Source organism: Centroberyx affinis, unplaced genomic scaffold, assembly GCF_046629955.1.
Source record: "Centroberyx affinis isolate AG114_WGS23_722 - 3 ecotype Tasmania unplaced genomic scaffold, CSIRO-AGI_Caff_v1 ptg005648l_1, whole genome shotgun sequence".
In the NCBI taxonomy this organism is placed as follows: Eukaryota; Metazoa; Chordata; class Actinopteri; order Beryciformes; family Berycidae; genus Centroberyx; species Centroberyx affinis.
Window position 1 is genome coordinate 86,678 of NW_027282844.1, and position 21,160 is coordinate 107,837.

At 42.5% G+C, this 21,160-nt stretch overlaps 1 protein-coding gene across 1 annotated transcript; it reads right to left on the bottom strand.

Moving 5' to 3' along the window:
• Positions 1-1,097: 1,097 nt before the first annotated feature.
• Positions 1,098-18,020, bottom strand: LOC139667588 (proline-rich protein 7). The gene is made up of 2 exons (XM_071547078.1): positions 17,603-18,020; positions 1,098-1,624 (listed from the first exon to the last, which is right to left on the bottom strand). The coding sequence occupies exons 1-2, from the start codon at positions 18,018-18,020 to the stop codon at positions 1,098-1,100; spliced, it is 945 nt and encodes a 314-aa protein (XP_071403179.1).
• Positions 18,021-21,160: the final 3,140 nt, after the last annotated feature.

A 21,160-nucleotide genomic window follows, 5' to 3' on the forward strand; every position in this document is an offset into this window, starting at 1 on the left:
ATCACCCCCTCCGCCCCCTGGGGTGCCCTGACTCATAGGTTGAGGACCACCACTTAAGAGGCCTGAAAACACTGAAAACAACAAAACAGCACGTTACAAAATGCAATCCAAGTCCACTGGGTTCTCTGGCTTGCGTGTCGCACCCCACCGTTCACATTTTTTGGATCTCACGGTGAAATATTGGCCGTTTGCTGTAATGTCACCGCTCAAACCTGGTGGCAAACTGCCACCGAAGGTCACCGTGTGTTTTGTTACAACTATAATACTCGCAGTGCTTGAGAAAAGACAAGCTGTTGAACACTGTCTTTAGAAATCAGAAGAGATAAAAGAGGAGAGGTCGCCGGGGGAGGCGAGTCGTCGTGGGCAACAGACAGTTCCCGGGAGCCATGGCAACAGCAGACTCATACAATAGCTTGCTCTGCATCGCTCAGGCATGGAGCGAGGAGAGGAGGAATGAGCAGAATGAGAGGGTGGCATTAAGAGGGAGAGGGAGATGAAAATAGAGGCTGAGGGAGTTGGGATGAAAGGTATGGAGACAGCTGTAGTTGTGTGGCATGTTTCTGCCTTTGACACATGGCTGAGTTTGACAGAGAAGCTTGTTGCTCTTTTCCTGTCTTCTCTCTCCCTTGGCATCTCTCTTCATCCTCCTCCCTCCTCCTCTGCTGTTCAGAAGCTCCTTGATTCAATTAGCTTCAATATAACGCCAAGTACCTCTGTACCTCAGCAGCATTGGTTCAACCAATGTGTCATTTCTCATTTTTCCCACACAGAGAATTGAAAGCCATCATCCTGGCAGAGTTAGTGGCAGACTTTGCCCACTGAGCCACACGGGGAATTAAACTCCTAATCCTGGCAGCGTTATTGCCATGTTTCACCCACTGAGCCACACAGGGATTGGAACCCCGAACCAGGCAGCGTTAGTGAACTGCTGAAGAGTTCAGAAGCAGCCGGCTGAGTCGGCGATACAGCAGGTTCCCACACTCAGTCTCTCACAGTCTTTATAGATCTTCTCCCTGCTGAACCATCACAGAGACTGAGGCAACAGCTCTCCAGTTATTGGTCACACTACTGCAGTAGTGATCCAGCGGCAGTCCGGCCTAGACAGCGGTGCTCCTCCCCAGCAGGGGGAAGGCCGTGGGCAGGCCGCAGCCGGACTCTAGCCCCCTCAGCCCTTGGACCCCCTGGACCCCCTGGATCCCCGCTATCCCCCCTCGGAGCCCGAGGCCCTCCGGGTGAGTCCTGGCCTCTCGGCGGGGCATGGTGGCCATCGCGGCCGCGGCCTGCAGCGAGCGTCTCTCCGGCGGCGGGAGGTTGTTGTGGTTCAGGTCCATGGTGGACAGCAGGTGACCCAGGGAGTCCCAGCTGCGAGCCGAGGGCAGGCGGATCAGGGAGGAGTAGCCTCGCTCGGGGAACATGGCCGCCGGCGGGGGCTTGCTGGTTTCTGATGTAAACACCGGAGGAGGATCCTGGTGTTCCCGGTGAGGGGGGGGTGGCGCTCTGTGCGGGGCGGGCTTGAGGTAGGTGCCCCCCCGAGGGTCGGCCAAGACCTCGCTGTAGGGCGGAGGAGGATCCTCCATCAGGACGGCTTCCTCATAGCAGGGTGGCTTCCCAAACACATCTGTGTCTGAAAGCAGAGGAGACGGGGGGGGGGGGGGGGGGGTTAGGATTTATCACTACATAGCTACATAGCTATCTCTACATTAAATCTGAATTCTACTGGAGAAGAGAGGAAGATTATTCTGCATTCACTACATGCTGCCCATGCAGGAAAACATACATGTCACATGCACTTCAGGATATTTTCAGATATATGGTTAAAAAATGTATTTCTGCACTTAAATAACATTCATTTAAACATGAAAAACTTATGAACCAAACACAAAAAAGGGTTAATTCAGTTAAAACTGCCAGTGTTTCTATCTATTGTCCACATCCATCAGTTAGTTTAATACTTTTAGAAACCTTTGAACAGCCTAGAGCCAGATCAGCTCTACGATTGGGTAAGCAACTCTCCAATCAACACTAGTCAACTCAATTATCACAGAAAAATCACTTATTAACAATAGCAAATTTGCTATGTACTTGACTTTTACGCTGATTACAGCCATAATTTGGCCTCATGACTGATTTTAAAGATCATATGAAATCCATGCTATTCTCAGGCTAAAAAACAACTGAACATCACATGAAAATAACAGGAATGATCCTATAACTGGAACTTTTGAATCATCTGCCTCTAGCTCTTTCCCTGTGGGGGAGTTTTTTGTTGCCTACAATGAGTTTGTACTTGGACCACATTTATTGAGAAACTTCATGCTGAAATAAACCCCTGATAATTTGATTTTATTTGCGGTTTTGATTCTCAGCTCAACTACCACACTGATGTGTCAAGGAAACTTTGCTGTGGATTTGTTACACATGGAAATGGAAAACCCAGGCTGGATATAAAAAAAAAAAATGCAGTTAACAGTAATAAATAAATAAAAAACAGCCCACTGCTACAGTGTATTGGGACATTTTTCACTCAGCGTTTCTTAGTGAGTGTGTGTGTGAAATATGTTGTTGCTGTTTTGCAGAATGACTTTATTATATCTAAAAAATTCTACAAGTATACATCAATACTGTGTTGCAACTGTGTGACAACCAGTTACCTAGTATCTGAAATTTGATCACAATTCTATTATATTTCATCCATTTCAGTATTATTGTGTATTTACTTATTTTTCCATGGATTAATAAACAAGTTGATACACTGGAACAATACATAAAGTAAGGTGTTACCCAAACCAGGAGCCAGTAAATGTATATGTGTGTGTGTGTGAGTGTGTGTGTGTGTGTGTGTGTGTGTGTGTGTGTGTGTGTGTGTGTGTGTGTGTGGTATTGGTCCTCAGAAGTAAATTGAACCCTGTAGGCAGTTGCGCAACAATTCCATCAGATGATGTAACTGCTGCGTTCTATGCATAACACACACACACACACACACAAATGCACACAAACACACCCACACATACACATGCATACATATACGTGAAATGCATATCACTTAGATAACAACTGCACACACACAGACGCACACACACACACACACACACACAAGCAGTCCATGGACATGCACGGATTCCTAATTATCTCTTAACACTTGCACTAACGCCCACACACACACATACATTGCTTTTTCGGGTCACAACCCAAAAGGCTGTAATTAACACCTGCCTGCTCTGATAAATGTGAAAATGTGTTCAGTTGTTAGGAAACCAAAACCATCACAGCACATTTGGTGTGAATCATCTCTCTCTCTCTCTCTCTCTCTCTCTCTCTCTCTATTTCAGGCTCCCTCGCGTTCTCTCTCTCTTTCCCACTCACTGTCTTTATGTGTTGTGTGTGTGTGTGTGTGTGTGTATGTGTTCAAGTTTAGTTTTAAGACTATCATTCCAAATGTGGAAAAACTAAGTTATGTATTGTGTTGCTGCAAGATGTGCAACACAATACAAAATCATATTACATAAAGACAAAAAAAACAAAAACAGGCACATCCATTCACTCATTCCCACTTGCATTCCCAGCATGCATTATGCAGAAGAAAAACTCTCCCTCTCTTGCTCTTACTATGCTATCACTATCACTATCACTATCACTATCACTATCGCTCTCTCCACCTGCATGTATAACCCACAGCTGAATGCAACAAGTCCTGGTCCGTTCTCTGGAGCTTGTCAAAGGGCATTCTGGGAAACGTAGGATATCTAACTAACTGCAGTAGAAGTAGACGAGGCAGGTTGAGGGAAAGTGGGAAAAAAAAACAATACTTCATCACAAAATAACATCACAGACAGCTGATATCTAACAGTGCAAGAGTATCCGTTGGTGGGTTTTTCCTTTAAAACTGTGCCGTTTTTTTTTTATTATGGTAGATGTATTTCTTGAGGTTTTCTGGGAGTAATTTCAGTTTCCTAAATGTGCGTGGAAAGCGTTATCTTGTCAAACTCTTACTGTGTGTATCATCCTGATTCCCTCACTGCACAATGCGCTCTATGTGTATTTGCAACCAATTAAAATGCTCAGCGGTAAAACGTTCATACTGGGATAGTTGGGTAAGTTCAACATGCTCAGCACAAACAGCATGACAGCTTTCTTTCAGCTGTTACAGTGGTTTTTAGGAAGGCATTGAGATGATTCATAGTCAACACACTGTGCCAGGATTTGTGCCTGGCATTTCAAATGGCTACAACTGACAGTGTGCATGTGCTAAGTAATGGGATGCTGTTGGGTTTTTTTTATCGAACAAACATGATCTCCCGTCAATTTAGTACCGAGTGATGAACGTTGAAACTTCAGGGTAACGCTTCATTTTCTGGGTCTGGAATTTCCAAATATAATTTCCTAGAAAGGAACTGTTAATTTCTTAGGAAGTTTCCTGGAAAGAACCATGAAATGATGTTCTAATAATCTAAGGGAAAATAGAGAAAGACTTTTAATGGTAGTTGGTTGTTGGTAAGTTCCTCCAATTTCATCTGTTGTTTCCAAGACAGAACCGTGAAATGATGTAGTAGTTATACAGAAAATTTGATTAGCAATTCAACAAATAACTAATTGTAACGAAATGGAGGACCAGGAAAATAAAGTGTTACCAACTTCAGGTGTAGTTTGGTTTTGGTTTCAGTGACCTGTCACATCTGTTAAATTAGCTTGACTTAGTTTTTTATTTTCGGGATGAAATTACAGCAAAAAGCAGATGAATATGTAGCTTGAAGGGCAAAAAAAAAAAAAAATACTGACGATAAAATATATATATAAAAAAAAAACTTGTAAATCACAACATTGCTCTTGACAGCATTTCTAAAAATGTTTGACCTGACAAAGAGCCCCTGGGCATGAAACCATAATATTAAGACTGTGTTGGAGGAGCTGTAGCCTCTATTTCAATGTCTTGTCTGTTTGAAAGAGGTCTGACCTGACTGAAAGCCCTCGGGCTCCAAGCTGCAGCGTTAAAGCGGCTTTGGAACAGCCGAACGCAGCTTCTATTTCCAGGTATCTGAATCTGGCCAGATCCTGTTCATCGTCTCTCTACGTGTTGCACAACCTCTCCTCCTGTTGCTTGAGACATTATCAGTAGGTTGTGTTGGAGCAGCAAAAATCAGATAAGTTTGCAAACTGAAACACCTCGGCCAGAAGCACAGGATTTCTAAAAATATTAAGATAAAAGTGTTAATATGGCACATACCTTTAACAGTAACCCATAATGTAATTTACTTTCATGCCAGCAACCATTTCAATTTTAATCAGCTGGTGTCAGTTTTTTTTTTTTTTTTTTCAAATGATGGATATCTGAACCCTTAATTTCCAGGTAGGTGAATGTGGCCATTCAATACGTGTGTGTGTGTGTGTGTGTGTGTGTGTGTTTTGGGGGGTGTAGGGTATTACCAGCAACTGGCCAAATTCTCAAATTCTGGTAATTTTTGCCTGAGGATGTGGACACTTTTCCAGGGAATTTGGTAATTTGGAGCAATAGAGATTCCTCTGTATTCTCTGTATTATGAAAATCAGTTTGGTTGGTAAAACAGTGGAAGCGGCCGGTGGATTTGAGAATAAAGCAGTTGCTCCGGCAGGTGGGGAGAAAAAAAAATGTTAGTTTCCTTTCCTGTATAAAACCCACATACAGTCTCACTGCTCAGCCAGAAACTGTTTACAGCTGCAAAGAACAGTATGGTACTGGAAATCAATAGTGGTTTGTTGAACTGTTGCCATGGAGTTGTATGCGATGCAGGAGTATGTGTGTGTGTGTGTGTATGAGTGTGTGTGTGTGTGTGTGTACACGTGTCCCAGAATCCATAACATATCCATTAGACACTACACATACCTACAGGCTCAGTCTCCCATTCTGTGTCACCGCTCTTTCCTAATTCCCCCGTCCCGCTCCCTGCTGTAACGACGGGCCCAGCTGCCAGGACGGGTATAAATAAACATAAAGCCATATCTCCATACGGAAACAATGTCAGTAGAAACACAGGAGGCTTCTGTTTCCACCGGGAGGATAAATAAAAAGCGTCAGCTGTTCTGCCAGGCTGAAGATCGGGGAAGTACGTGACTTCAGTGATTACAGTAATCTACAGTAACTCTAGTCTGTGACAGTTACTGTAAAAACTACAGTGATCATATTACTCACCAAAAGTAGGTGATGACTTGTTGGTATAGTAGTATAATGTGAAATAGATACAAGCATCATTTGTGATGCTTGACCTGTAGTTCAACGATGTCAATAAAATTTGTATTTTGCAACTGTTGTCTAGAGGTCATTTGAGTACTTAATATGGAACGAAGCTGATCCGGATAGAGATACTATTTAATCTCATCAATTCCCTTATTCTCCTCTCCTGTGTTTTCTCTCCACTCATTTTGTCACCTTTCATCTCATCTCATCTCATTTCATCTCATTTCCTCTCATCTCATCTCAAACATCTCATTTAATCTCACCTCATTTCATTTAATCTCATTTCATCACATTTCATCTCATTTCCTCTCATCTCACCTCATCTCATTTCAGTTCATCTCATTTCATCACATTTCATCTCATTTCCTCTCATCTCATGTAATCTCATCTAATTTCCTCTCATCTCATCTCAAACATCTCATCTCATTTAATTTCATCTCACCTCATCTCATCTCATTTCATCTCATCACATTTTATCTCATTTCCTCTCATCTCATCTCATCTCATTTCATGTAATCTCATCTCATTTCCTCTCAACTCATTTCATCTCATCTCAAACATTTCATCTCATCTCACCTCAACACATTTAATCTAATCTCATCTCATCTCGTCTCATCTCAAACATTTAATCTAATTTCAAATGTTGTCTAGTGGTCATTTGAGTCCTAAATATGTAACGAAGCTGATCGGGATAGAAATACTATTTCATCTCATCAATTCCGTTATTATCCTCTCCTGTGTTTTCTCTCCACTCATTTTGTCACCTTTCATCTCATCTCATTTCCTCTCATCTCACCTCATCTCATTTCATGTAATCTCATCTCATTTCATCTCATCTCAAACATCTCAACTCATCTCAACTCATTTCATTTCATCTCATTTCATCACATTTCATCTCATTTCGTCTCATCTCACCTCATCTCATTTCATGTAATCTCATCTCATTTCATCTCATCTCATCTCATCTCATCTCAACTCATTTCATTTCATCTCATCACATTTCATCTCATTTCCTCTCATCTCACCTCATCTCATTTCATGTAATCTCATCTCAAACATTTCATCTCGTCTCATCTCAAACATTTCATCTCATTTCATTTCATCTCATCTCATCTCATCTCAGTGTCTGTCTGTGCGTTCACACTGTGAGCAACAACATCAACAAGTCACTGGAAAAGTCCATTCATTTCCTATAGAGCTGAGCGACCGGGGAAACTCAGCTGATGTGTGAACACGTGAAAACAACTTTGCAAATTCTGCAACTGGACCCTCTAGGTGTGATTATAGATGCTGACCTGAACTTCAAACATCATATTAACAGCATCCGGTTGCTAGTATAGGTTTATATCATTTAAAAAACATTTTTGAAAGTCAGAGGTTTTAAAAATGTCTTCATTACAAGCAATGCGTCTTGAACACATTACACCTGCTCTTAGATCGCTGCACTGACGTCCAGTAAGCATTAGAGTTGACTTTAAGATTCTACTGCTGGTCTCAAAGCTCTAAATGGCCTGGAGCCACAAAACATTTCTGACTTGACTGAAAAATATGAGCAAACTGGGACAACACTGGCTTGCAATGTTTCAGCAAGGCAGGTCGGTTCACCTCAGTTGTTAAACTATGATGACAGACAGCGGTCAGATTGTGTATTAACTTTGACGTCAAAAATAATCTAGATAGTAGCCTAAGTGTGTAATATGTGCAAACTAACATGCATTTTTTGTAAGTGTTTGAGGGTTGGAAATGGTATAAGCGAGTCAGGCAGATTAACCAGTGACAGAGACTTAATTTTTCTGATATACAAATTTTCTGCCAGTGATGTTGTGAATTATTGGGTGCAATCGTGAATTATGCAAACGGCCCCCGATGACGGGGATGACATAATGCTCGTTTGTAATGACTCGTCTAACTTTGACTCTGCCTAAATTAGCATAATTAGCACAGGTAATTTGGTGTTAAAGGTTGAAAGAGGCATTCTGACATAATGTCCTATGAATCACAGATAGGAAGCTATGAAATCACGGTGACAATTTTAGGTCAATTGATGGTAGTTTTGTGTTAAATGTTTGATGTGACATCCGATTTCTTTTTTTGTTTCTCTCTCTCTCTCTCTCACTCTCTCTCTCTCTCTCTCTCTCTCCCTCCACCCACTCAGATAAGTCCCGTAGCCACAAATTTCTCATTGTGTGTCGCCTGGGTTGCTGTTTTTTTTTTCCCGTGATAATTATCTGACCTGTTATTACTGTCAAAAACAAGACAGAAAAACACATACTAAGACACTGCAGTATCTCTTTGCATTCATTTGGTCCAGAAACATAATATTACTAAAGCTCCAATCACAACACACAACAATAGCCGCTGTCTTCAACTATTCTTCACTATTCTTACCTTCTAAAGTCTCTCTCTCATATCTACTCACAATACCATTGAATGGCCTTTCAAAAAAAATCTCTCTGTTACTATCTCAGATCTCACTCACAGTGCCAATCTTTTACTGACCCCAACACCCCTAACAACACTTCCAGAACAAAAACAAACAATATACACCAATAATAATAATAATAATATAAACCTGCTGCAGTCTGTGTACTCATGTAAACACCATACTCCCATTATATTAGTGTGAACACAGTAAAATGAGCGGAATACTCTATTTTACTGGCATTAACGGTGACAAGTCATTGCCATTTGAATAATTGCAATAATCACATGTCAATCTGTCACTTTGTATATACATGAAAATGGCTTAATTACACTATTGTCTTAATGAGTACGTTTACAGGTACTGTAACGCATGTAAGGTAATACACCAACTATTACGCTTTTCATCTGGTTTTCTTAATCGGGGTGAGGTCATAACCAGAGTAAGTTTTAACCCTGATTTAACACACCTAGACTTTTACTCAATCTTTTGATTTATTAGGCAATGTAAACGACTTGGTCAGATTTCTTTTGTTTTTTTCTGTGCAGGTCAAAGGTCAGCAAACGCAGTGACACAGATGTATTTATCAAGCAAACAAAATGACGAGAGTGATCATGGTTGCTCTTTTTTTTTTTTTTTTTAATCCTGTTATCTTGAGATCGGACTTAATTATCCCCTTATCTCAAGACAGCTACTGTTGCCAATGTGTGCAAACACTAAAGTCAAATTGACAATGTCAGAAGGAGAGAACACGATTGATCAGCACATTCACTTTAATTTAGATATGAATATAGATATATCTCGAGAAAACAAAATTTTATATCTCATGATAAGAAGATAATTAAATTGTGATCATGAGAAAACAAAGGTTGATATCTCAAGATAATTAAGCCATGATCTGGAGATAACAGCATTAAAAAATATATACATAGAGCAGTGACAAGCAAAAGCCCAATTTTTCAATGAATAAAAAAGGTTAGTATACATCGAACCACGTAAATGAACCCTATAATAGAAATATTGCATTAAGCTGATTACTCCCAGTAATCAGAATACTGGCATGCCTGTAAACATACGCAATGAGAGTATTAGCAATACTCACACGAGTTGTACGCATGTAAACTCAGCCAGCGTCACCAAGACAAATCTGTGGGCATTTATTGTACTTGGAAGGTAGGAGCTGGAGACGCACACCCAGGAACTTTAGGCAAGGTGCAGACAGACTGAAAAATAAAAATAAATCGCACACTCTACTATGCTCCCATATTTTAATAAAGTTGTGACATGAAGTTGCGACATGATGACCCATGTTTCGGGCACAGTTGTGTATGTGTAGAAATGGAGAAGTAGAGTGCGTACCACTGAGGCTAAGTCCTAACCGCATGTCATCCCCCCCTCTCTGCCCTGTCTTTTCTGTCTCTCTCTACTGTGACTGTATACAGAGGTGGAAAGTAACTAAGTACATTTACTCAAGTACTGTACTTAAGTACAATTTTGAGATACTTGTACTTTACTTGAGTATTTCCACTTGATGCTACTTTATGGGGAAATATTGTACTTTCTACTCCACTACATTTATTTGACAGCTTTAGTTACTTTTCAAATGGAGATTTGACACAATGGATAATATAACAAGCTTTTAAAATACAACACATTGTTAAAGATTAAACCAGTGGTTTCCAAACTTTTTGGCTTTTGACGTCTTACAAAAAGCAGTGTGTAGTCGGGTCACATTTCAGATGTCTATGAGTTGTTAACAGCTCCACCAAATAGTGATTTTTCCCTCTAAACCTCACATGGTTTCATTTCAATAAATGTTCAAATGATCCAATATTTCAGCAAAAATCAAAGATTAGAGAAAAAGTCCAAAAACTGAAAACAGATTTGTGTATCAGAACTTTGTTTTTTCTTCTTTCCTCTCCCATTAATCATCTCACGACCCCTCAGATTTATCTGGTGACCCTTTGGAGGGGCCCAACCCCTAGGTTGGGAACCACTGGACTAAACTAGCTAACTGTATATAAAGTAGTTCAAACTAGCTCCACCGCCAGCAGCTCCAACAGTAACATGCTGCTTACACACTGATGCTTCAGTATTAATAATCTAATGATGTCATATATAATATCAGTCAGAGGGACCAAACCACTACTTTTACTTTAATACTTTACATTTTGCTGCTAATACTTATGTACTTTCACTTAAGTAGGATTTTTCATGCAGGACTTTTACTTAATGGAGTATTTTTACATTGCTGTATTGGTACTTTTACTTAGGTAAAGGATCAGAGTACTTCTTCCACCACTGACTGTATAATATAATAATAATAATATAATAGTATTATGTATAATAAAGCAGAAATGCCTAAAAATATATCTTTAAAAAGAAAATAATAAATGGAGAAGTCGCACACTCCCACATGCTCCCAAAACGCTGGTCATCATGTCACAGCTCCATCTTTATTACAGTATGGGGAGCATAATAGAGATGTGCGACTTCTCCCGTTGCTTTTTTCACCTGATGCATTTATTATACTTGGCAACTGAAGCGAAAACTGTGATTCTGGTTCCAGTCCAATCCCGCCCACCGGCAGCGGGGCGCCGACCTGCCGCTGTGTGGACACCTCCGAGGCCTCGCCGACACAAACCCCCTTCATCAGCTCCTGGCTTCTCTCTCTCTCTCTCTCTCTCTCTCTCTCTCTGTCTGTTTCTCTCTCTCTGTCTGTCTCGCTCAGCTGGCCAGCACCTGCTTTCCTTTTAGCGCCGCCGCTGCCTGGCTACAAAAACCTCTTCATCAGTCTCTCTCTCGACTGCTTTGTGACCAAACCTCTAGCAACCTTTTGGGTCTTTTTTACTCTCTTTCTCCTTTCTCTCGCGGCGCATTAACTATCTCTGACAACAGCTGATGCTCTTTTCTCGTTCCATCCCTCTCCCTGTTTCTCTCTCTCTCTCCTTTTTCTCTCAGATAATCCATCTTTCCCTCTCTCTCTCACCTCTTTCCCTCATCCCTCACTCTTCCTTTCTAGCACCGTACAGGTTATTTTAGCTTTCATTCTGTCTCTCCTTCTGCGTCTCTCTTCTCTTTCTCCATCATACCACTCCCGCATCTCTCTCTCTTTCTTTCTTTTTTGCTTAGCTGTGTTGTTGCTACCTCTTGTTGCAGATGTTTTAGGTTTCTCTCTCTTTCTCTCTCCCCTGTGTGGATGCTGTCACTACTCTTTCTCACAAGGTTTTGTGAAATGAGCACAAACTCTGAAAAGCAGTTGTGGACAGGAATTATGTCAAGATTGTATTCCTCCACCACAAATTGGATTCTGTGACAATAGCACTAATTGGACACGGCATTTTCACTGCTAGCGGTTAAGTTCAGGCAAGCAAAACACCTTTGGTTAAGGTTTGGGTTAAGGTTATGATTAGGCAACTAAAACATCTTGGTTAAGGAAAGGCTTTGGCCATGGTTAAATGGTTAAAACTTTAGCTAAATTGAATGGAGGTATAATTGAATAGAGTTCACCCTCACTTTCCACCATGTTCTTTTAATGTCAGATTGCTTTCTGTTTCTAGTCGTACCTCCTTCACCTAATTATACAATAATTGTATAATAACCTTTTGTGGTGGGAATACGTATTTCTCTCTTTTTGTACACTGAGCACATATTTGCATTTTAACAGACTCTAACAGTCTCTTTCTCTACAGAAGTTATTATTACACTTGCCAGAAGGGCAATAATCTACATGTCGCTGAGAGACTGTAGGATTTTCATTAGGTCCTTGTTGAACTGCCATGTAAAATGCCTGTGGTATTAACCTTTATTATAGGCCAGCTGATTGACTGAAGTTATTGCTCCTGCTGAGTCAAATTCAAATTGCTTGTGCAAGCATTTCTCTAGCTAGTAGAAGATTCACTTCATGTTCCCTGGTGTTCTGATGGGTAATTTTAGCTCCACCACGGAGGTTATGTTCTCACCGCTGTTAGTTTGTGTGTCTGTACATCTCAAAAACCTGTGAACGGATTTCCATGAGATTTGGTGGACAGATCGGCCTTGGGTCAAAGAACAACTGACTCAATTTTGGTGGTGATCCGGATCTGGGATTTCTGTCATTAGACGATTATTGTTGTGAAGTATGAAACTAAGGGAGATAGAGACTTGATTCCAAATCCTAAGGGGATGTTTGAAGGGTCAAGAAACCAATTTAACTTAAAAATACAGCAAGTTGGACAATTGTTCAGCGGTGGCGGAGGTTTGCGCTCTCCGAGTGTCTTCTACAACAGTGGTTCTCAGCGTGGGGTCCGGGGACCACCAGGGGTCCTTCAGGAGGTTCCAGGGGGTCCCAGGCAAATTGATGAATTGTTCAACTTCAGCATTATTTAATTTACAAGAAGTTAACACAATTAGAGAATGTAGATGAATGATTATTTTGATCATAGCTTCTCTGTTATCTCTCCGCCTACAATACAGATAGTCATTGGATTCCGGACAAAATCATATCTGACAATAAAGATATTCTCAGATTTGGGTCCAAGAGACAAAATCTCATCAAATGTGGACTAAATTAGGGGTCCTTGATATGAAAAAGGTTGAGAATCAATGTTCTACAACATACTTTTTTAAGGTTTTAGATATTGTTTGTTTGACTTCTTTGCTGTAAGTGGGATTCATCCTTTGTCGAGAATGTAACATGCCATGTAACGTGCACTCAGCTGGCACGCATGTAACTCGCACAAAGCTAGTTTCACTTCTTTCTTCTTTCTGCCTTCCTCTCCATCACCTCTCTCTGTTGTTCCCTCTCTCTCTCTCTCTCTCTCTCTCTCTCTCTCTCTCTCGCCCAGCTGTGTTCCTGCTATAGCGCCACACAGCATAGGGTTTCTTCTCCCCCTGCTTCTCGCCCGCTCTCCTCGGTTCCTATTTCAGCCTGGCTGTGCTGTCGCTGCCTCCGTCTCTGCTCGGCCCACACAGCCACCTCCCACGCCTCGGCAGCAGCTGTCGCCATGCCGCCCGGCAGGCAGCGAGGCGCTAGCTGCTAACCAGAGAGTCTGAACAGACAGCCGTAATGTATGGTGTAATGCAACATAATGTAACTCATGCTTAGTTCTCCTCTCCTCTTTTTCCTCTTTTTCACTCTTCTCAATTGTCGTTTTTTCCTGTACACTTTTCTCAAATTTTCTCATCCTTGTCTCTCGCCTATCCTCTAAACCTGTCTCCATCTCCTCTTCCTCTTTCCCCCGCCTCTCTACCCTGGATTTCTCCTCTCCACTCTTCTCCTCTCATCCCCCTCATTTCCCTCCTCTTGTCCTCTTCCCTCCTCTCTACCCTGGATTTCTCCTCTCCACTCTCGTCCTCTTTTTCATTCTTCTCTCTTTTCCATTTCTATTCCTCTACATTCTTCTCAAATTTTCTCATCCTTGTCTCTCGCCTATCCTCTAAACCTGTCTCCATCTCCCCTTCCTCTTTCCCCCTCTCTACCCTGGATTTCTCCTCTCCACTCTTCTCCTCTCATCCCCCTCTTTTCCCTCCTCTTGTCCTCTTCCCTCCTCTCTACCCTGGATTTCTCCTCTCCACTCTCGTCCTCTTTTTCATTCTTCTCTCTTTTCCACTTCTATTCCTCTACACTTTTCTCAAATTTTCTCATCCTTGTCTCTCACCTATCCTCTAAACCTGTCTCCATCTCCTCTTCCTCTTTCCCCCGCCTCTCTACCCTGGATTTCTCCTCTCCACTCTTCTCCTCTCATCCCCCTCTTTTCCCTCCTCTTGTCCTCTTCCCTCCTCTCTACCCTGGATTTCTCCTCTCCACTCTTGTCCTCTTTTTCATTCTTCTCTCTTTTCCATTTCTATTCCTCTACACTTTTGTCAAATTTTCTCATCCTTGTCTCTCGCCTATCCTCTAAACCTGTCTCCATCTCCTCTCCCTCTTTCCCCCGCCTCTCTACCCTGGATTTCTCCTCTCCACTCTTCTCCTCTCAACCTCCTCTTTTCCCTCCTCTTGTCCTCTTACTCTTTCCTCCCCTCTACCCTGGATTTCTCCTCTCCTCTCTCCTCCTCCTCCTTTTCATTCTTCTCTCTTCTCCATTTCTATTCCTCTACACTTTTACCGTGTCTCTCACCTATCCTCTAAATATGTCTCCTTTCTTCTCGTCTTCTCCTTCCTCCTCCCCTTTCCACACTCGATCTCCTCCTTCCTCATCTTCTTCTCTCCGCCTTGATTTCTTCTTCCTCCCTTCTCCTCTCCATTCTCAATCTCTCCTACACTTTCCACCCCTCTTTTCCTTCCTCCTCTCCTCTGCACCCTCAGTCTCCTTGTTCTCTTTTCTCCTCTCTACCCTGGATTTCTCCTCTCCTCTCCCCTCTTCTTTTTCACTCTTCTGCATTTCTGTCTATTCCTCTACACTTTTTTATACAATTTTCTCATCCTTGTCTCTCGCCTATCCTCCTTTTCACACTTGATTTCCTCCTCTCTTCTCCATTCGTCTCCTTCCTCCTCTTCCTCTCTCCACCTTTGATTACTTCTGTTCTCTCTACTGTTCCCCTCTCTACTCTCAATCTCTCCTCCACTTTCCTCCTCTCTTTTCCTTCCTCATCTCCTCTGCACTCTCAATCTCCTCTTCCTCTTTTCTCCTCTCTACCCTGGATTTCTCCTCTCCTCTCCTGTCATGTTACAGTTGAAGATGGTTGTTATTGTAGCTGCAAGCATCAAAGTAACACTTGTAGGTAATAACCTGTAGCTCCGTTCCTAGTGAGGAGGGACTGTAAATGCAATGCGTGTTGCAATGCAATGTGTTTGTGTTTGTGTGTGTGTGTGTGTGTGTGTGTGTGTGTGTGTGTAGGGCTGTAGTCAGGGGGGGATAACTGGGTATGTGTGGAAGTATATGGAATGGAATTTTGATATAAAAAAAAAAATGTTCAAATGTTTTGGGCATTTTTTTGTTAAATAGCTGTATATTATGACATGGAAAATTAGCTAACAAGGTGAAAAAGTTATTTATCAATTCACTGTGACTCATTTTCAGTTTTTCCATAAGATGGTAAAGGGCCAACAATTACTTTTTAAACATTTTGTACTGTATTTGCAATTGTGTGTGTGTAAGATGATCTAAGTAAGTGCAAAGATGGCCTCAAATCATCAAAAGTCAGGCACCAAACAAAGAAAAGAAAAACCGAAAGGGGGACATGAGAGTTTCAGTGCCGGAGAGTTCATGACCGAAACAGAGGACCAAGCTGTTCAGAAACAGGACTGAAAGGACAGAATCAACTTTGCCAAAAGTAAAGTTGAGCGTTTGGCATCGGGAGCGAGCAGCAACAACAAGACACCATGAGGTAGGAGCAGAGCATTTATCATTATATTATATTACTGAGTTCTTTTGACGGCTCCTGGTATGCCATTCATGGTGTGACGTGCTTCTGAACTGCACTGTAAAAAACAAATCCATCTTAACAAGCCATTTAGTTTCATGTTGAGTCTTGAATAATTGCTTTTCTTAAAAGAAGTGTAAAAATCTGCCAATAGGATGAGACCGTTCCACTTGTTTTCAATGCAAATCAACTTCTTTCAACAGTTTTCTTGATTTCTTTTCTTTAAACTAGTGGAGAGGTCTTCCTTATTCTGCCTTGTTTCCAAATATTGCCACTTGTTTCTAGTAAATTCCTGAAACAAGTGAAACTTCATTCAACAAGTATAATTACCTCACCACATCGGCAGATTTCTTCCCTTGTTGTAAGAAAAATATTTCCAGACTCAACATGAGATCAAGTGGCTTGCTAAGATGGGCATTTTCTGCAGTGTGCTCTTTATGAATATTATAAAATACACATTAGGCCTGTAAATAAAGATTTGACAGATGTGGTATTTGCCAGTAATTTTACACCCAGCGGTAGAGGAGAGCCTAATATGTAATTTGTGTGAAGACTGACTGTGCAAATGGTGGTAAGGGTTAGTAATGAATACATTAGGCGGTAATGTGTGTTCGCTAACTGCTCCAATATTTAGGTAGTGCTTTAGAGTCTCCTGCTGAGTATCAATGCTGCAATATCACTGCTGCTCAGCCGAACCAGGAGAGCCGACAGAATGACGCATGCACTGGAAAAAGCAGACCCATTATACATCAACAAAACCAGCTAAAGCTCTGTGTGGTAACTTGGCATGTCAGCGCCTCCTCTGGTCAGAATTTGCAACTGCACTCAGGCGATTTTACTGCTTTCGTGCTTTTAATGACGTCATGCAACAAACTAGCGTGTGCCTATTGATCAGTAAACTCTCCTGACACTGTAGGCTGCTTGGGATGAAACTGTACACAGAAACACTCACAATACTGTAACTCACAAAAGCTAACCTAGCTACAATGCTAACGCAGCCGCGGTAGTTAGCATTAGCTTTAGCCTCTACTAAGGCTGGACGACATATCGATATTGTGATATCAGACTAGCTATCATCTGGGATTTTGGTTAAAATCGTAATATTGTGAAAGCATACCCTTCACTTGATGTCATTTTCTCTTACACACTTACACATGAGATAGCCAGTTGGATTCATTGATGCATAATGTTGTACAATGTTCCTATTCTAAACACTGCTTAACAATGTACATGTCAGGAATTGTCTGCAACCATATTATAGGTATTTATTTATTTATACTGTATATTAATTAATTTATTTATTTATTTATTTATCTTCTCCACTGAGGCCTTGGGGTGGGTGGGTGGGTGGGGGGGTGGTTGTTCTATGCTGCCAATGTTTGTTTTTATTTTGTAAACTGAAAATCTATAAAGTGGTTAAAAAAAAAAAATCTGAATATTGTGAAATAACTTAAATGTTACTTCTTCCTGGTCTTAAAGGCAGTAAAGTGACAATGTTTCATCCAGCACTTCAGAGTCTCATGTGTTGTCAAACTCCAACACTAATAGCAATAAAAAGTGACTGTTTTACCACAAAAAAGTCATCACATGGAGCTTTAAAGAAACAATAACAACCCCCAGTGCCTTACCTGTCGTGGTGACCCAGTTTGCCTGCGGCAGCGGGTGAGGCACGTGAAGAGGAAGTGGCGGCGAGAGAGTCTGAGGCGGGCAGAACTGCGGCGGCGAGAGGGTCTGAGGCGGGCAGAACTGCGGCGGCGAGAGGGTCTGAGGCGGGCAGAACTGCGGCGGCTCCCTGGGCGGCAGCAGGGGAGGAGGAGGAAGAGGCGGAGGAGGTGCAGGAGGAGGTGGGTATCCGGCTCCGTGGCAGCTCAGCGGCTCCATCTCCAGCGCCCGCAGACACTGCTCCCTCAGCCGCTCCTCGCGCCGCCGCTTCAGCCGGCGCTGCAGGAAGCTGCAGAAGCAGCAGAGCATGACGATGAGCGCCCAGACCAGCCAGAAGCCGGCGAAACAGGCCAGGAAGGTGTAGGTGCCCTGTGACATCACCATGGCGGTGACGGGACGGGCGGTGGATTCCCCCCCCCCCCCGCCCCGAGGCAGGAAGAGGCGGTTTCAGACGCACAGGAGGCGATGGATGTGAGGTTCTGTTGTGCTTGTATCTTTTGTGAGACAAGCAAGGTACCGACGCGTCTCTCCGATGTCACCGAGACCAATTCTTGCACATTTATCACACTTGTTGATTAAAGTGACGCTGATTCTGATGCTGCCGTCCCGCGGGTTGTAATCCAACGCAGGAACTTAGACAGAAAATCGAATGGTGCTCAAAGCAGATGTGAATACTGATGAGTTGAAGTCAGTCGAAAGTGTAGATGTCCTTGAAAATCATCAACAACATAAAAAAACTTCTGCAATGACAGTTCTCAGTGACAGGTACGTATAAAGGATGAAAAGGATGGCTTTTACTTTTTCATTATAATGTTCAACAAACTGGCAGACAGGATTCACAGAAGAGCCTGAAGAGGCTAATTATGAGTCTGATTCAAAACCAGTTCGGACGGATAATCAGTCTTGTGACGATTTGACTTGAGAAAAAATTCACTGGAATTCAGCAGAAGGTGCAGCTGTCCTGGAACATCACCGTCAAACATTTAAAAAATATATATTCTGCAATTACAGTCTTGGCGATGGGTGTGTTTGGGGAAGGATGGCAGCCAATAAAAGAAGGCAGCACCCTAACTGAAATGGCTAATGACATACATTAGCATTCTCATTAAAAATATTCCTACTAGAAGGGGCATAAAGGATCCCAGCGACGAGGTTAATGATGAGGTTAATTGCCTCCGAAGCAGCGGTGGAAGCTTGTTAGTCTCGCCACAGCCGGTCCAATCCCCTCGGCTTGAGGATAAACGAGGATAAATGTCGTCTTTAAGGTGTGACAGTGGAGACTGGACCTGAAAATGAAGATTTGTGTCAAAATGAGGTATCCACCATCTGAAAATGACAACCTCAGTGCTATAAGTGCAGCAGTAACACTATTAAATTCTTTTAAAGGATTGGAGGTAACTGAAGTTCATGGCTGACAGAATACTTCAACACTTCTACAGACCAGATCCTCTTCATATTGTGGAGATACTGGATGATCTAATTAAGGGTAATTGGATTGGGGAAATCCACAGTTAACCCCCAGGATATTAATTTATAACAATTTATCTATCTGCCTGTCTGTCTGCTGCATCTATCCATATGTAGGGTTTTGGAAGAGAGCTCCTCGGATGCTTTGGGTTGCAGCCTTCTCCTCAGTGTATTTGTCTGAGATACTCATTTAAATGGAAATGTGTTTGATTCCCAGGATAAATGCACAAACACACACACACACACACACACACACCAAAGTTCTGTCTATCAGTTAATCCACAAGCATTTGCCTAGTGTACAGCGGTGTGTACCTTCCCTTGGTGTTTCAATGGCAGCAAACATCCAATTCAATCGTCCCAAAGCGTCCGCCCACATACAAAGACACTGGAGCACCGACTCCTTTCAATAATCCAGCCTTTCAATTTCCATGAAAGGTAAATTAAAACGGCGGCAAGCGATGATTTAGCCACGCCGCTTCTTCAAGTTCACTCTAACACGACGGCAGCATCACCTGTTTCGAGGCAGTGCGCTTCATGCAGAGAATCACGTCCGAAAAAAAAGAAGAAGACAAACAAAAAAAGAGGAAAAACCAGAGGAAACCTGGGCCAGTTGGTCAGTTGAACCAAGACGGCGTCCAATCAGAAGCGTAAAAAATGACCTGGAGGTGATGTGTGGTTCGTCCACGTGTCCCGGCAGACGCGGCAGTCACAGCTGGTCCCTTCAGGGCTGCTGGGGCCCGACACCAGGGACCCCCTCCTCTCGGGGTCCGTTTGGTTTTCGTTCTCCCTCCCTCCCTTCCTTCCTCTCGCCGCTCCTCCCCTCCGGAGCGTCGACGCCACGGAGACGATGGATTCCTCTGCCTCGGATCGCGGCGGGACTCCTCCGCCTCACGCTGCTCAACAAAGACACACAGGGAGGAGAGGGGACAAAGCGTCATCGATTAGCACGGGATAATAACCCGACAATATTTTCAAATCACGCAGGCTGTCACAGCAGAAACACGGTGGGTAAATACAGTGAGGAGGTGGTGCAGTTATAAAGTGGTCTCAGCTGTTCAGGCTGGATTATGATGCTGACCTCGGGGGGTAAGTATCAGTTTCACACTCCAGAGACAGCGGGTCACAGAGTTAGGCTGCATGGAGCGGATATTACCAGTGATGTGGTGGGAAACAGATCTACAAACACGCAACCATGAACCTCACATAAAAACTTATTATTAGGGCTGCAACTAACAATTATTTTCATTGTCGATTAATCTGTCGATTATTTTTTTGATTAACCGATTAGTTGTTTGGTCTATAAAATGTCAGAAAATGTCGATCAGTGTTTCCCAAAGCCCAAGATGACGTCCTCAAATGTCTTGTTTTGTCCACAACCCAAAGATATTCAGTTTACTGTCACCAGAAATGTACAAGCGCCAAAGAATAGTTCAACAGAACTGTGTGTAACCATAGAAACGTCTGTAGCTAGCAGACATGGCTACACTGTAACCACAGAAACGTCTGTAGCTAGAACCCACGGCTACACTGTAACCATAGAAACGTCTGTAGCTAGCATCCATAGCTACACTGTAGCAGAACTGTGACCATAACCAGTAAGTAAACAAATCCAGTAAGATTTCCATTCAGCCTGCGACCAGCAATGAACAGTTTCATGTTCTCTGGATAAATGAAAAGTAATACCGAAAAATCTTCAATGTTTCTAACCTCAGTTAGCCGACTGTTTGTCTGCAGTGACCAAGCAGGAGTGATATGATTAGATGTGAAGCAGCGACCTGTTAACCAGAGATAACAGACCTCAATGCGTTCATTGGCCAATCAGAATTGAGTATTCAGCAAAGCCGTGTAAAACAACGCAACAGCAACCCTAACAGGAAAAATCCTCTGCTGCACAGGAAATGATGCGTTTTATGTTTCCAGTTTGTTTGGAATCAACAGAAGAAGAAGAACTGAACAGACAAAGAAAAGAGCGACAGCCAACAGAAACTCAAACTGCAGCAACAGAAAATCCAAGCTCCGCCCACACTGTTTGATTGACAGGTGATCTCTGGGAAG